At 44.9% G+C, this 16710-nt stretch overlaps 1 protein-coding gene across 9 annotated transcripts in view; it reads right to left on the reverse strand.

The window, feature by feature from the left end:
• Positions 1 to 16710, reverse strand: part of SCAPER (S-phase cyclin A associated protein in the ER) — a 439476-nt gene that overhangs the window by 402254 nt on the left and 20512 nt on the right. For all 9 annotated transcript variants that reach the window (XM_070054635.2, XM_051834595.3, XM_051834596.3 and 6 more), the window contains one exon: positions 2994 to 3111. In XM_070054635.2, coding sequence (XP_069910736.1) covers positions 2994 to 3111 — 118 coding nt within the window. The remainder of the gene's footprint in view (positions 1 to 2993; positions 3112 to 16710) is intronic.

Consider the following 16710-nt stretch of genomic DNA (forward strand, 5'->3'; position numbering starts at 1 on the left):
ATAATCAAAACAACCTGGTACTGGGACAAAAACAGAAGGATAGACAAAGGGAAAAGAACAGAAATACCAGAACTCAAGCCACACATCTGCAACCAACTTAAGGTTTGACAAAGAAGTTAAAATCAATCCCTGGAGCAAGGACAGTCTCTTCAACAAATGGTGCTGTGAAAACTGGATCTCCACATGCAGAAGTATGAAGCAAGACCCCTCTCTTACACCTTACACAAAAATCCACTAAAAATGGATTAAAGACCAAAATCTACAGCCCAATACCATCACATTAGAGAAAACTGGGGAAACCTGCAAGACATTGGACAGGAAAAGAGTTCTTGGAAAAGACCCCAAAGGCACAAGCAATCAAAGCCAAAACTGACAAATGCGATTATATCAAATTGAGAAGTTTCTATACAGCAAAAGAAACACTCAGGAAAGTGAAGAGGCAACCAACAGAATGGGAGAAATTATTTGCAAACAGTGCAAATGATAAAGAATTAATAATCCGTATATATAAAGAGATCAAGAAATTCCACAACAACAAAACAAACAAGCCAGCTAAGAAATGGGCAAAAGACTTAAACAGGCATTTTTCAAAAGAGGGAATTCAAATGGCCAACAGATACATCAAAAATTGCTCAGGATCACTAGCCGTCAGGGAAATGCAAATCAAAACCACAATGATGTTTCACCTCACCCCAGTTAGAATGGCTTTCATACAGAAATCAACAAACAAATGCTGGCGAGGATGTGGGGGAAAGGTACCCTAATCCACTATTGGTGGGAATGCAAATTTGTAAAGCTACTATGGAATACAGTTTAGAGATACCTCAGAAATCTGAATATAGACCCACCATATGACCCAGCCATCACACTCCCGGGAATTTACCCAAGAGAAATGAAATCAGGAAATAAGAGTTATCTGCAACCCCCATGTTTATTGCAGCTCAATTCAAATAGCTAAGACATGGAATCAACCTAAATGTCCATCAATCAAAGATTGGATAAAGAAATTATGGACTACTACATAATGGTAAAAAAAAAAAAAAATGAAATCTGGTCATTTGCAACAAAAAGGATGAATCTGGGAAACATCACACTAAGTGAAATAAGCCAGTCCCCGAGGGACAAATAGCATATGTTCTCCCTGATCTGTGATAACTAATAGAGCACCTGAAACAAAATCTGTAGAGGTGAAATTGGCACTTCGAGAAGCAATGACTTGAACAGCCCTTGTCTTGACTGGTAAGGAACATTTTTTTCTTCTTCATACTATTTGTTGAACTCTTTACTTACATAGTTATATGTTTATATGTGGTTAAAGTAATTGAAATTCACATCAGTGAAAAGAAAAGTGGGAATAAGAGAGGGAGGAGGAAGTCTGTAACTGTAAAGCTATATAGTTCTTAGTTCTGCATACATTCCTAATGACTTACTTCAAAGGGTACAGTTTAAAAACTTGTCATAGGACCTCAAGTCCCATTAAGCTGTGTGGTAAAAATGCCATCTTAAATATTAAAGTGATCATATGAAGTGTTAAAATAAACATATAGGTAGGATTATGTGTTAAAGGGATCATACAAATAAGATCAAGTGACCGGTAATAATAATAGAATTATAAAGGAGAGAGGTTACAACATGAGAAGCAGTGCACAGAGCAGACTCACAGAATGACAATTGTTTTAAGTAACACTCTGACCTCAGAATAAGCCCTTAAGGCTTCCTGGTCTGGCTGAAAAGCCCATGAGAGCATTTCAGGCATGGAAAGTCAAACACTATGGCAAAAAATATTCTATATGAAGAATCTCTGTGAGTGAGATCCCAAAAGAAAGAAGTGGCCATCAAAGAAGGATGTACTCTTCTCTAAAGGGAGGAGAGAACTTTCACTTTGCTTATGGCTTTGTCTAAATACTGATGGAGTCTGCGGATTCAAAATGCTTCCATAGCCTAGGCAGCTCATGTCAAAAGCCTTGGGTGGTCACTGACGTCATATATAAGAGTGTTAATTGTTAACTTAACAACAGGAGTCACTGTGCACTTACTTCCCAAACAAGACCTCTGTCCTCAATGAGTTGTGTTATGATAGTTAACTGTAAAACTAGTTCTCAAACAGGTTTTTGTATGTGTGTGTGCAAATTGTTGAAATTTTTACTTAGTATAGAGTTGGTCTTCTGTGTACAAAGTTAAATTAAAATGATTCTTAATGGAGAATGAGACTGGGAGGGGAAGAGGAGGGGTGAGAATATGGGTGGGAGGGTAGGTATGATAGAAAGAATAACTATATTCTTAAAGCTGTACTTATGAAATTTGTATTCCTTAAAAAATTAATTCGAAAAAAGAAATTATGGGATATGTATACCAGGGAATGAAATCTTATCATTTGCCACAAAATGGATGAAACTAGAAAACATCATACTTCATGAAATAAGCCAGTCTCAAAAGGACAAATATCATATGTTTTCTCCCTGATCTATGATAACTAAAGGAGCACTTAAAAGGTAACCTATAGTATGAAATTAACACTTTGAGATGCACTGGCTTTTAACAGACCTTGTCTCTACTGTTGAGGAATAGGTGTTTTTTTGTTTTTTGGGTTTTTTTTTTGCAATCAATTTGTTGAATTCTTTACTGAGTATAGAGTTAATCATATGTGTATAAAGTTCACCGAAAATAGATTTTAGTAAAAAATAAGAATGGGAATAGGAGAGGTGGGTGAAATAGTGGATAAGAGGGTGGGTATGGTGGGAAAAATCACTGTATTCCTAAAGTTGTATATATGAAATGCATGAAGTTTGTATGCCTTAAATATAAGATTTCTGTGGAAAAAATAGACCATCTGTGTATAAAAGCAATATACAGTGTTTCGTATTTAATATACACTGATTCCCCCAAGAGTTCCAGAGGTCAAGGTTTCCGTCTGCCTCCTGCCCAGGACCACACGCACCCCCGCCATCTGCAACAGCCCTTGGCCGGGGAGACAGCTCTTCTTGCGTACCCACCGTCATCCTCTTTGCTCTCAAGGGGAACGCTCCAGGCAATCAGGTTTCTCGCGGTCCGGCCCTCCTCTGCAACTATCCTCCTGACTTTATCGTGACTGTTGGAGCGCTGGAATGAAGCCTACGTGTGGAAAACAGAACGCTTATTAGATTACCAAATATCAGACCTGTCAGCATACTGAAAATACTTGACAAATTAACTGCACTTCACATTTCCTCAGAAAACAGAGACTTAAAACTGACTTGCGACACAGTGGCTAAACAGGGGAGTGAAAGTAAATCACACGTTTTTTTAAGTCAAAAAGCACTGAATTGTGCAACCTTAAAAACAAATAAGTTCAAGAAGAAATATGACCCAAGCACGCCCTGTGGACCCCCATCAGCAGCTCCCTGCACAACAGGCCCAAGCCAGCACCTGGTGACCCCTCTTAAAGTCCATGGAAAAGCGGAATTAAAACATAAGCTTACTCTGGAGCCAACAATTTTTGAGAGGCACAAATAAATTTTTCATAAAACATATTTCCCGGCCGGCGCCGCGGCTCACTAGGCTAATCCTCCACCTTGTGGCGCCAGCACACCGGGTTCTAGTCCCGGTCGGGGCACCGGATTCTGTCCCGGTTGCCCCTCTTCCAGGCCAGCTCTCTGCTGTGGCCCGGAAAGCCAGTGGAGGATTGCCCAAGTGCTTGGGCCCTGCACCCCATGGGAGACCAGGAGAAGCACCTGGCTCCTGCCATCGGATCAGCGCGGTGCCAGCCGTGGCGGCCATTGGAGGGTGAACCAACGGCAAAGGAAGACCTTTCTCTCTGTCTCTCTCTCTCTCACTGTCCACTCTGCCTGTCAAAAAAAAAAAAAAAAAAAACATATTTCCCATGAACTTTTGGAAGGCTCCTCCTATTGCCCTTCAAATCTGTCTACAGCATGAAACGTTTCAGAAAATCCTTTCTGTTCCCTGGGACAGTGCTAAAGCAAATACCCCCTTGGCAGTTACCTGTATACTTTCATCTGAAAGTTATCAGGATCTAAGTAATACTTCCTGTGACTGACATACTGCAGTTGCCTATCTCCAAACTCAAACTACTACAGACAACGTGAGATGGCTTGCCTGCTCCAGCCCCACCCACCTATGGGTTCAGTCCCACCAAAACCCCAGGCCAGCTGGAAGCCAGGTCCAGTGAAACATAGGAAACTGCTTCCCTAGTAACGAATGCTGTCAGAAGACTTTGTACCAACTGAGCACCCACGAGGAGAAAGGGGCCCTACAGCATCCACATGGCTGCAGGGATGCAGCTCCCTACCTAACCCTGTCTCCAACACCTTCTCCTGAAACAAGTCAGCGCTGGGGTCAGCCCAACTCTCGGTCCAATTCACGGGTGCCCTCACAGCTTCTTCTAGCTGGTGCCAGCTCAGACCCTCCGCACTCCTGAAACGCCCAGGCAGCATACATTTACTGGACAATTACCACATACAAAACATTGAGTAAGATTCTGAGGACAGCGTGAGTGAATATGAAATACTGTGCTTGTCCTCTGACAGCTAACAATCCCGATGAGTGAACCAAACGCCTAACAGCAAAACCTCATCCACAAATCAGCCAGTATGGCAGCCAGCAGTCAGAGATGCCCCTCCCCTTGAATCCGGCTCTGTGACTTGCATTTTGGCCAGTAAAGCAAGGAGGAAGGGGCCTTCTAACTTATGAGACTAGATCATAAAAAGGTTTGCAGTCTCTACCTAGTCTCTTTTGGAACCACCACCACTCAAATGCAGCCTTCAGGGCCAGTGCTATGGCCTAGTGAGCTACTCTGCCACCTCCAACACTGGCATCCCATATTGGAGAGCCAGTTCCAGTCCTGGACACTCCACTTCCAATCCACGTCTCGGCTAAATGCTGTGCCTAGAAACCAGCAGAGGATCACCCAAGTGCTGGGGCCTCTGCCACCCATGTGGGAGACCAGGAGGAAGTTCCTGGCTCCCAGCTTCAGCCGTTGCAGCCATTTGGGAAGTGAACCAGAGGATGGAAATTGTCACTCTCTCCTTCCTCTCTCTCTCTTTCTACTTTCAAATAAATAAATAAATAAAATCTTTAAAAGAAAACAAATGAGAAAATTGGCTTGTGGTTTAATGACTCTGTCCTCGATTTTAGATCCTGTGAATTTAAACTGCTTGTTAGATTCGTTTTCCCTAGACTTGAAAAAGTAAAATTCTAGGTGGCCATGCACATGAGACCTCCAACAGAAGCAGTTTCTGCAAGCTGGCACTGCATCCCCTTGGAGAAGCCACGCCTTGCTGGACACTGTCATGACTGCCCTTCTCACCAACACCCCCTTTTGAACATGAAGCAGCAGAGCGACCATCGCTCAGTCCCCCTAACAGATGTTAGGGTCCATTCTTGTTGAGGGGGGGAATGTGAGGAGTCAAATGGGTTAATAGGCTGTCAGGTGGTCCTGGTGGGATTTGAGGTGTAGAATGCTTTCTTCCTGCCAAAAGGCTATCTTTAGCAAGAATAAACTGAATGCCCTCCTTTCTCAGGAATTCAGAATAGCAAGGGAGCAGTGATCAGTTTATTGTGAAAACAAGTTACCTATCCCACCCTTCTGGATGGTTTTTATTATGGCATAGGACAAAGGACTGTCCCCACCTGGTAACTCAATGTCAATCTGATTGTCAAGTTTTTTAGTTTTTTCTTTCCAAATTGCACTTAGAAACTCCAGTGCCACGGAGCCCTTCGGGTTTTGCTTCTCTTGCAGTCCCCCTCCATACCACTCTGGCTGGAGATCTTGGACTCTAATAAATCTTGCTTTTAAACCTTTTTAAAAAAAAAAGAAAAGGAAAGAAAAATAAATAGCCCTCATGCAGAAGCCCAAACCACAAGGATAAACACACACAGAGGCAGCGTCCAGGGCCCAGGGTGCGGGCGAGCCACACTGCGTGCTCCCGCCCAGCTGAGCCCTGGTAGTGCAGCTTTTCCAGCACCCACCGACACCACCTTTCTAGGACCAGCCAGTCAACCCAGAGTGCGATGAGAGAACTGCACACACACACAAACCCATAGCACGCACGTCCGCATCTCTCTGTGTGCGGGAATCAAACACCAGGAGCGTACACTGATGCCTGGAATTTCAGTCCTGTTCTCTGTTTAAAATCCCCTCCTCCAACAGTTAACTCAGCTCTCATTAAGCTACAATGCACTCATATTTTATTTATCTGCTCAATTTTAATGTATATGAGGGTTCTTCAAAAAGCTCATGGAAAATGTGTATTATTAAAAAAAACGGCAAGGGCTGGTGCTGTGGCATAGTGGGTAAAGCTGCCACCTATAGTGCCAGTATCCCTTATGGGCACCAGGTCATGTCTCGGCTGTTCTACTTCCAATCCATCTCTCTGTTTAAGCCTGGGAAAGCAACAGAGGATGACCCAAGTGCTTGGGCCCCTGCACCTGTGTGGGAGACCTGGAAGAAGCTCCTGGCTCCTGGGTCCCGGCTCTGATCAGCCCAGCTCCTGCCACTGTGGCCATCTGGGATGTGAACAAGTGGATGAAAGTCTCTCTCTCTCTCTCTCTCTCTCTCTCTCTCTCTGCCTCTCCTTCTCTCTCTCTGCAATGCTTTCAAAAAAATAAATCATTAAAAAAAAAACAAAACTCTGCATGGATTTCAGTGTTTTAACCAAAATAAAATAAACAAGTCTCTATCCCCTGGAGCAAAGGCCAGTGAACGTTTTCTACCAAGAGATGGACAATAAATATATTTTGTCTTAGGCTGCATAAGCCCTATGTCCTCTGTGACAACAAGTCGACACTGTCATCATACGTGAAAGAGCCACGGACGATAAACAAACGAGGCTGCGTGGTGAAAAGCCAACTATGAGACACTTACTCCTATTTTGAAATAAACCCAAAATATGGAAAAATTACAAATCAGCACAAAGAATACCCAAAATACTGGCATATATTTTACTGAAACATTTGAACATAAAACACAGTAAATAGTTCAGTGTTTATGGGGCAGGCACCGTAGCACAGTGGGTTAAGCCCTGGCTTGCAACACCACATCCCTGGTTTGAGTCCTGGCTACTCTGCCTCTGATCCAGCTTCCTGCTAATGTGAGCCCTGGAGGAGCAGGTGGCGGCTCAAGCGGGTGAATCACATGGGAGACCCAGCTGGAGTTCCTGGCTCCTGGCTTTGACCTGCTCTGTCCTGGCTGCTGCGGGCATCTGGGGAGTAAAGCAATGGATGGAAGATCTCTAACTACCTCCTCTCTCTCCCTGCAGGTTTGTCTCTCAAAGAAATAAACAAACTTTTAAAAAAGTCTTTCCCATATACAACGATATTCTCCTATATAACTACATTATAATTATCAAAAGCAGGAAATTATTATTGCTAAGATTATCTAAATTATATCTGTTATTTAAAGTTTGCCAACCGCTCCACTAATGTCTTTCACAATATAAAGTTAACAAAAGATAGAAGCCCAATTCTTTCATAAGATCAACAAACCCCAAGATAAATACAAACAAAACAAAACCCAAGTGCATCATAGAAAAACTGAAGGGCCGGCACTGTGGCGTAGTGGGTTAAGCCTCTGCCCGCGGTGCCGGCACACCTTATGGGCGCTGGTACAAGTCCCCGCTGCTCCATTTCCGATCCAGCTCTCTGCTATGGCCTGGGGAAGCAGTGGAAGATGGCCCAAGTTCTTGGGCCCCTGCACCCACCAGAAGAAGCTCCTGGTTCCTGGCTTCAGATCAGCCCAGCTACAGCTGGCCATTTGGGGAGTGAAGCAGCAAATGGAAGACCTCTCTCTGTCTCTCCCTCTCTGTGTCTGTAACTCTGCCTTTCAAATAAATAAATTAAAAAAAAAAAAACACCTGATATCCTAAAACACAATGACAGCGACAGCTTTGCACTGTCCAGAGCGATAAAGGGTAATGTATAATAAACTCCAAGCAACACCAGCATATCACACAGGAGTAATGGTTAGAGCTTGGCTGCTTGGCTTCTGATCCTGCCCTGTGGGGAGCAACTCGGACTAGACTAAGTTACTGGAATTAAGACTTATTCTATGCATCTGCTCTCCCACAATATGGCGCTGGGAGAGGAGTAAAAACAACTTTTACACAGCTGCCTCCAGTTCAACCAGTAACCTGCAGGAGCTGATCCCGCTCCGGATTGGAGGAGAGCAGCGTACTCGGCGTGTGGATAGCAGAGTTGGGATTGGTGGAAGAGGACTATAAAGGAGGAGAGAGACAACATGCACCAGGAACATCTATCTGAAGGAACACCTGTGCAGCCCCCGAGAGAGCCGGCCGGCGGTGTGCCGCTCCCCCGCAGAAGTGGGGAATGTGGCCAGGGGGAACTGCCCTTCCACGGAGGTGGAAGGGACGGTAGCTAACCCAGGAAGAACCAGCAGCAAACCCGGGAAGGGCCGAGCAGACAAAAGAACAGCGCAGGGTCCTGTGTCGTTCCTCCGCAAAGAGGGGGAGCGACACTGCCCCCTCTCGTGTGCCTGGGAAAAGCAGCAGAAGACGGCCCAACTCCTTGGGCCCCTGCCACTCATGTGGGAAACCCAGAAGGAGTTCCTGGCTTTGGTTTGGCCCAGCACTGGCAACTGTTCCATTTGCAGAGCGAACCAGCGGATGGAAGGTTGATCAATCCATCAATTCTCTCTCTCTGTAACTACCTTTCAAATGAATAAATATTTTTTAAAAAGAGAAAAGGATGAGAAAATGGGGACAATGAATATAAATAATCTTTCAGTTTTGTCATAAAGAACAGACAGAAATGCACAGAGATTTCTTTAAGAAGGATGGCAGGCACATATTTCTATACCGATGAGAACGATCCAGAAAGAAATGATATTATCTTGAGAAGGAGGGAAGAAAACCCTGTGCGCTCAACCTGAGTGCAAGAGCTGGGTTTCAGCACGCAAATGAACAAACCACCCAACAACCCAGGCAGTGGGACAGCAACACAGCGCTTTCCCCCACTCCATTAACCCAAACTTCCTCTCCTTAACCTTTTTAAAAAAAAAAAAAAAAAAGATTTATTTTTATTTATTTGAAAAGTAAGTTAGAGAGGCAGAGGCAGAGAAACAGAGAGAGACAGAGTCTTCAATCTGCCCGTTCACTCCCAGATGGCCACAACGGCCGGAGCTGGGCCGATCTGAAGCCAGGAGCTTAGAGCTTCTTCCAGGTCCCCCACACGGGTGCAGGGGCCCAAGCACTCAGGCCATCTTCTACTGCCTTCCCAGGTGCACCAGCAGGGAGCTGGATCAGAAGTGGAGCACCCCAGACTTGAACCGGTACGGATAGGGGATGCTGGCACTGCCGGCGGCAGCTTTTCCCACTACGCCACAGTGTCAGGCCCCTCTCCTTAACTTTTGCCATCTTACATCTGGACCCACCTTCCTTCCCTCTGCTGAGCTCTCCCGGGCCCTCTGGTCTGCAGCCACCCTTCCAGCTCCATCCTGGGCCCCCAGCTTGCAGATTCTCAAGTCTTCTATTTTCTACTTATGCCCACACTTTATAATCAACATGGCACCATAAAAATCTTCTTCAGTTTACCCACATCTTCGCAGTGAGCATTACTCGGTTCTACCCCACACTGGCATCCATCACTTGGTTGCCTATGCACTTTTTAACAGGAGTATCACTGTTCCTTCCAAGCCAAATGAGCAAGGTTAAAAAGTAATGCTAGACCAGAAACCTTAAGAGCTAAGAATGTTTTCTTCTGTAAACATTTCAATTCTACTGGAAGCTTTACCGAGTTATTTTTTTTTTATATTTAGTATACATGCAGACAGACACACATTCAAAGAAGAAGACACCAGCTTAAGGCTTCATTTGTATTCCGAATTCTAAAACTTGATATGCAAAAGCACCATAACCCTTCATTTTTCTACATTTGACTGAAAGTCGTTTTCACTTTAAAGCACAGATGCCTTCTGTAATATATGTTGAATGGACTCCTTTCAGTAAAAGTCCATAAATTCTAATCACTTTTAATAATCCGATTCTTATAAAAATGTCAGCAGTAACTTAAATGCAATCGTTTTAAACATCTTAATGTACGTATCAGGATTTGAAATGCAATTAATGAGTCTGTGATACTTAATAACATTACAGATGTCTGTTTCCAACAGTATTTTTCCTAGCTTCTTGTCCCAGGAGACTGCAACAAAATGCGTGTCCAAAGTCACAGTGCCCCCTAGTGCTGCAGGAAGATTTCACAGAGGCTTGTTCACACAGTTCAAAGTGGGAATGTCAATCCTGAGTGAGGTTCTACGCTTACATCTCCCAGTATATAATCTGGGAAAGCAAGTGTACAGAATGTTCGCCAACGGTCTATATAATTCTGAGACTTGTTCCCAAACTAGGAAAAACCTTCCCTCTTAGATTAAAAAAAAAGAAAAGAAAGGCAGCATTTGGCCTAGCAATTAAAACACCCATTTCAAAGCAAATGAGGGGGCCAGCACTGTGGCATAGTGGGTAAAGCTGCTGCCTGCAATGCCGGCATCCCACATGGGCGCCAGTTCATGTCCCAGCTGCTCCACTTCTGATCCAGCGTTCTGCTATGGCCTGGGAAAGCAGTGGAGGATGGCCCACATGCTTGGGCCCCTGCACCCATATAGGAGACCAGGTAAAAGCTCCTGGCTCCTGGCTTCAGGCACAGCTCCAGCCATTGTAGCCATCTGGTGAGTGAACCAGAGGGAAGACCTCTCTCTTTCCACCTCCTCTGCCTCTCTGTAACTAATAAATAAATAAATGAAGAAATAAATATTTATTTATATTTAATATATATTTAATAATATTTATAAGATTTACTTTATAATATTTATATTATTGTATATTTATCATATATTATGATAATATAATAATATACTGATATATTATTTTATATATTTTATTATATATTCCATATTTATTATTATTATATAGTTCAATTCCTGCCTGGCTCCTGCCTCCAGCTTCCCGAGTCGGCAGTGCTGGCTCCTGTCGCTGTGCACCTGTCACTCACCTGGGAGACCTGGTCTGAGTCCCCAGTTCCCCATTACGGCCCCCTGCTGTAGTGAGCGTGACCTAGCATATGACCTCTCTCTCCCTCTCACGCTTTCCTTCTCTTTCCCTCTCCCCCACCCTATACGTCTGTGTATATTTGCCTCTCAAATTTCTTTACATAATTTTAACAACTTTTCTCATGACCATGAAGTGGTTTCATCACTGTTTACGCCTCCATAAAACTTTATACAAGTTCCTCAAAATCCATCCAGACCTCTAGCTGCCCATTAAATGAAATTCCCACTTCTTTTTAAATGTTCATTTTTTTCAGCTTTCTGAATACTTCAGTAACGAACACTTCTCTTCAATTCCCATCTGCTAGAGCCCTCATATTCTGGGTAGCGTGAAGACAAGATGACCAGTCAGCTGGGCCAGCGTCGTGGCTCACTAGGTTAATCCTCCACCTGCAGCGCCGGCATCCCATATGGGCACTGCGTTCTAGTCCCAGTTGCTCCTCTTCCTATCCAGCTCTCTGCTGTGGCCCCGGAAGGCAGTGGAGGATGGCCCAAGTGCTTGGGCCCCTGCACCCTCGTGGGAGACCAGGAGGAAGCACCTGGCTCCTGGCTTCTGATCGGCACAGCACGCCAGCCATAGAGGTCATTTGGGGGATGAACCAACAGAAGAAAGACTTCTCTCACTCTTTCTCTCTCTCTCTCACTGTCTAACTCTGCCTGTCAAAAAAAATATAAAAGAAAAAGAAAAAAGATGACCAGTCAGTGAACATTAGCACAGCCAAAGCTGCAGGCTGGTGGCAGCTGCATATACTTTAAAAAAATTATTCATTTATTTGAAAGGCAAATTTAGAGAGAAAGAGAGGGAGAAGGAGCAACAAAGAGAGAGCCTCTAATCACTGAGTCACTCCCCAGATGACTGCCACAACTGAGCTGATCCAAAGTTAGGAGCCAGGAGCTTATTCCAGGTCTCCCACGTGGGTGCAGGGCCCAAGCACTTGGGCCATCTTCAGCTGCTTTCGCAGGCACATCAGCAGGGAGCTGGATCGGAAGTGGAGCAGCCAGAACTCAAACCAACGCCCATACAGGATGCTGCCACTGGATGCAGCAGCTTAACCCACCGTGTCACAGTGCCAGCCCTGCAAACACTTTTAGTAGCTGAAATTCACCTGAGAAATCATATATAACAGGGGCTACTTCCGCAGTATCACAGGATAATGAGCTGGAATTCTTACTGATATTCCACACCCTGCTAAAGCCACAAATAAATTAAGGCTTTCTGAACCATGATGAAGGAAACAGTAACTTCTATCGTGTATAAGCTCCTCTCTTTGAGGGCTAGTGCTGTGGTACAGCGGGTAAAGCCACTGCCTGTGATGCCAGCTATCCCATATGGGCACCAGTTCAAATCCCAGCTGCTCCACTTCTGATCCAGCTCTCTGCTAATGCACCTGGGAAAGCAGCAGAGGATGGCCCAAGTGCTACCTTTAGAAGAGTTCAATGGGGCTGGCGCTGTGATGTAACAGGTAAAGCTGCAGCCTGAAGCACTTGCATCCCATGTGGGCACCGGTTTGAGTCCCAGTTGTTCAACTTCCAATCCAGCTCTCTGCTATAGCCTAGGAAAGCAGTGGAGGATGGCCCAAGTTCTTGGGCCCCTGCAACCACATGGGAGACCCAGAAGAAGCTCCTGGTTCCTGGCTTTGGATCCAGCAGATAGAAGATCTCTCTCTCCCTCTGCCTATTCCTCTATAACTCTGCCTTTAAATAAATAAATAAATCTTTTTATATAAAAAAAAAAAGTGACAATAAAGCTTTCAGCTGAATTTTTCCAAGAGAATAAACAACAATAAGCAGGGGCCGGCGCTGCGGCACAGCAGGTTAAAGCCCTGGCCTGAAGTGCCGGCATCCCATATGGGTGCCGATTCTAGTCCCGGCTGCTCTTCTTCCGATCCAGCTCTCTGCTATGGCCTGGGAGAGCAGTAGAAGATGGCCCAAGTGCTTGGGCCCTGCACTTGTGTGGGAGACCTGGAAGAAGCTCCTGGCTCCTGGCTTCAGATCGGTGCAGCTCTGGCCGATGCAGCCATCTGGCGAGTGAATCGGTGGATGGAAGACCTCTCTCTGTGTCTCTACTTCTCTCTGTAACTCTTTCAAATAAATAAATAAATCTTAAAAAAATAAATAAATAAATAACAATAAACAGTGGGATACCTATAAATTACTGCCAAGAAAATTATTGCAAATGTAGATCATTAACCTAGCAAAAATATACTTCAAAAAAGGAAGAGGAAATAAAAATTTTCACAAACAATGAACTTTTGAAAACGAGTTCCCAAATGGGCCCCTCTAACAGAAATACGAAAGGAAATGCTCTAGTTAGAAAGGATCCCAGAACAACCAGGAGCCAACACGAGAAAGGGTAAAAGAGAATACTATTTCATAAATACTAGCCTATGAAATTTCAAAGATATGAAAAACATAGTGTCTGACAATAGTACAATGGGCAATAAACAGAATTTCAGTATGGTGATAAGGCCTTCGCACTGCCCAGGAAGCATTAAAAATAAACATTTATAAAAGCCTCCAGTAAGTCAATAAGGAATTCTGTAATATGTAGGGTACTCATCAAAATATTAATAATGTATCAGTTGTTACTGGGCAGGAAAAGATCGAGTGAAAACATGAGAGCAAGTGCGACAGGCACTGTGGTGCAGCAGGCTGACCACTGCTTACAGCAGCCACGCCCCATGCCAGCGCGCCTGGTTCAAGTCGCAGCTACTCACCCCTTCCGAGCAGCACTCCTGCTAATGACCCTGGAAGGCGGCAGATGATAGCCCAACCACTTGGGGAGACCCAGACTGGAGTTCTTGGGGGCTGGCTTCAGCCTGGCCCAGCTCCGGCCATTGCAGCTATTTGGGGAGTGAACCAGCAGGTGGAATACTTCTCACTCTCTTTTCTACCCCACTTCCTCCCTCTACCCTTCAAATAAGTCTTTAAAATAATTTTTGAGTAATATATAAGAAAGTAATAAAGCAGAGAGAAAAATGATCAAAAATTGGATCAAATATGAAACAAGCACCAACATGATAGATTTACACATGAATTTAGCAACACTAACATTAAATATTAAGGATAAGATACAATGAAAAGAAAAAACTCAGATTAAATATCTAATTATATATTTGAAAGAGATATACCTCAAAAATAAAAGGGTAGGGCATAAGGATGCATCATACAAGTAATAACCAGCAGAATGGCAGACACACGAATATGCAACAACTGGACTTCAAAGCAAGACAGGGGTTGGTGTGTAGCACCGCAGGGTAAGCCACCGCCTGCAACGCCAGCTTCCCATATGAGCACTGGCTGGAGTCCCGACTGCTCCACCTCCATCCAGCTCCCTGCTAGTGCACTTGGGACAGCAACAGAAGATGGCCCAAGTGCCTGGACCCCCGCACATGGGAGACCCTGACGGAGTTCCAGGCTTCTGGCTTCAGCCTGGTCCAGCCCCAGCCATTGCACCCATTTGGGGAATGAACCAGTGGATGGAAGCTCGCTCTCGCTCTCTCTCGCTCTCCTCCTTCCTCTCTATAACTCTGCCTTTCAAACAAATTAAATCTTTAAAAACAAATACATAGGGGCCTGCCCTGAGGCGCAAGGGGCAGGCTGCCTCCTGTGATGCCAGCATCCCATTTGGGTGGGTACCCGTTTGAATCCCAGCTCTTCCATTTCTGATCCAGCTCCCTGCTAATGTGCCTGGTAAAACAGCAGAGGGAGGCCCAAGTCCTTGAGCCTCTGCACTCTTGTGGAGACCTGGAGGAAGCTCCTGGCTCCTGGCTTCAGCCTGACCCAGCACTGGCCATTGCAACCATTTGGGTAGTGACTAGCGGATGGAAGATTCTCTTTCTCTTTTTCAAATAAAAAAAATCTTAAAATAAATACATATGTACATAAAGCAAGAAATACTCTAGAGATTGAGGGCATTTTACTAAGAAAAATCAACCAGGACAACATGACAATCTTAAATACACATACACCGACTAGCATACAAGCAAACATTTGAAAAAGCACACCTCTTTGAAAAGCTGGAAGAACAGGTGCACAGAAGAATGAAGTATCAGTACTGGAGACTTGAACAACACAATGAACAAGCTCGACACCTGACATGAGAACCCAGCACCCAGCGTGGCAGAGCACAGAGAACACAGGGTTCCAGCTACTATCCATACTCAGGTCATAAAGCAAGTCTCACTGGCTTTCGAGGTAAAGAGAGCACACAACAGGTAGAAGCAGAATAACTCTCATGTGCTCAGCAACACATTTTTAAATAACCTGTGGATCCAAGAAAAAACCCAGGGTGGAAACTGTAAAACACTTCCGAATAGAAGGGACATGCCAATACCTACGAGATGCAGCTAACACCATGGCTGAAGAGCCACATACTCTTAAGTGACATGCTAGAGGCCAAAAATCAACAAAGTCTCCACTTCAGGAAGCTAGAGAAAGAGCAGGATGTTAAATCCACAGAAAGAAGGAAGGAAGGGCCAGCGGCATGTGGTGCCAGGAGCAAAGCCACCACCTGTGATGCCTAACCCCAGAGCACAGCACCAGAGGGCCAGCAGCTCCACTGCCCACCACCTGTGATGCCTAATCCCAGAGCACAGCACCAGAGGGCCAGCAGCTCCACTGACCACCACCTGTGATGCCTAATCCCAGAGCACAGCCAGTCGGAGGGCCAGCAGTTGGAAAAATTCCTTGAAAAACACAATTTCCCAAATCTTTGTATAAATGGAAGCAGAAAATCTGAATAGTTATTGAAGAAACTGAAGCCCAAAAAAGTCCAGGCCCAGATGGGTTTCACTATGAATTCTCCTTATCATTTAATTAAATTACATTTACTCCTTCCACCGAATCAAGTAGAAGAAATACATCCCAACTCATTTTTGAGGCCCACATAACTGTATCAGGACTCAGAAGCACACTGTAGGAAGATAAATTACAATTCAGTGTCTTCAAGAGTAAAGATAGGCCGGCGCCGTGGCTCACTAGGCTAATCCTCCGCCTAGCGGCGCCGGCACACCGGGTTCTAGTCCCGGTCGGGGCGCCGGATTCTGTCCCGGTTGCCCCTCTTCCAGGCCAGCCCTCTGCTGTGGCCAGGGAGTGCAGTGGAGGATGGCCCAGGTGCTTGGGCCCTGCACCCCATGGGGAGACCAGGAAAAGCACCTGGCTCCTGGCTCCTGCCATCGGATCAGCGCGGTGCGCCGGCCGCAGCGCGCCGGCCGCGGCGGCCATTGGAGGGTGAACCAACGGCAAAAGGAAGACCTTTCTCTCTGTCTCTCTCTCTCACTATCCACTCTGCCTGTCAAAAAAAAAAAAAAAAAAGAGTAAAGATATAAAAATCACAGTTACATGTGTATGTTACACACATACACGCATGTGCACATACACACTTGCTAACTGAATCCAGGTAAGACATGACAACCAACCTGAGTTTGCTTCAAGAATGCAAGGCTGGCTTAACATTTTCAAATTAATGAATGTAATTCATCATTTTAGCAGAATAAAGAGGAACAGCTTGGGTTCATCTCAGACGAAAAAGCAAGCGTGTGATTAGGTCAATGCCACCCATAACGAAGATTCTTAGTAAGCACCACAATATTGAAAGAGACAAAGATGTCTACCATCATCACTTCCACTGGACACTGGACTGAAGGGCCTGGGTATTA

The sequence above is a fragment of the Oryctolagus cuniculus genome, chromosome 12 (genome assembly GCF_051225735.1).
Source record: "Oryctolagus cuniculus isolate XC-2025 breed Fujian yellow rabbit chromosome 12, ASM5122573v1, whole genome shotgun sequence".
NCBI classification, from domain to species: Eukaryota; Metazoa; Chordata; class Mammalia; order Lagomorpha; family Leporidae; genus Oryctolagus; species Oryctolagus cuniculus.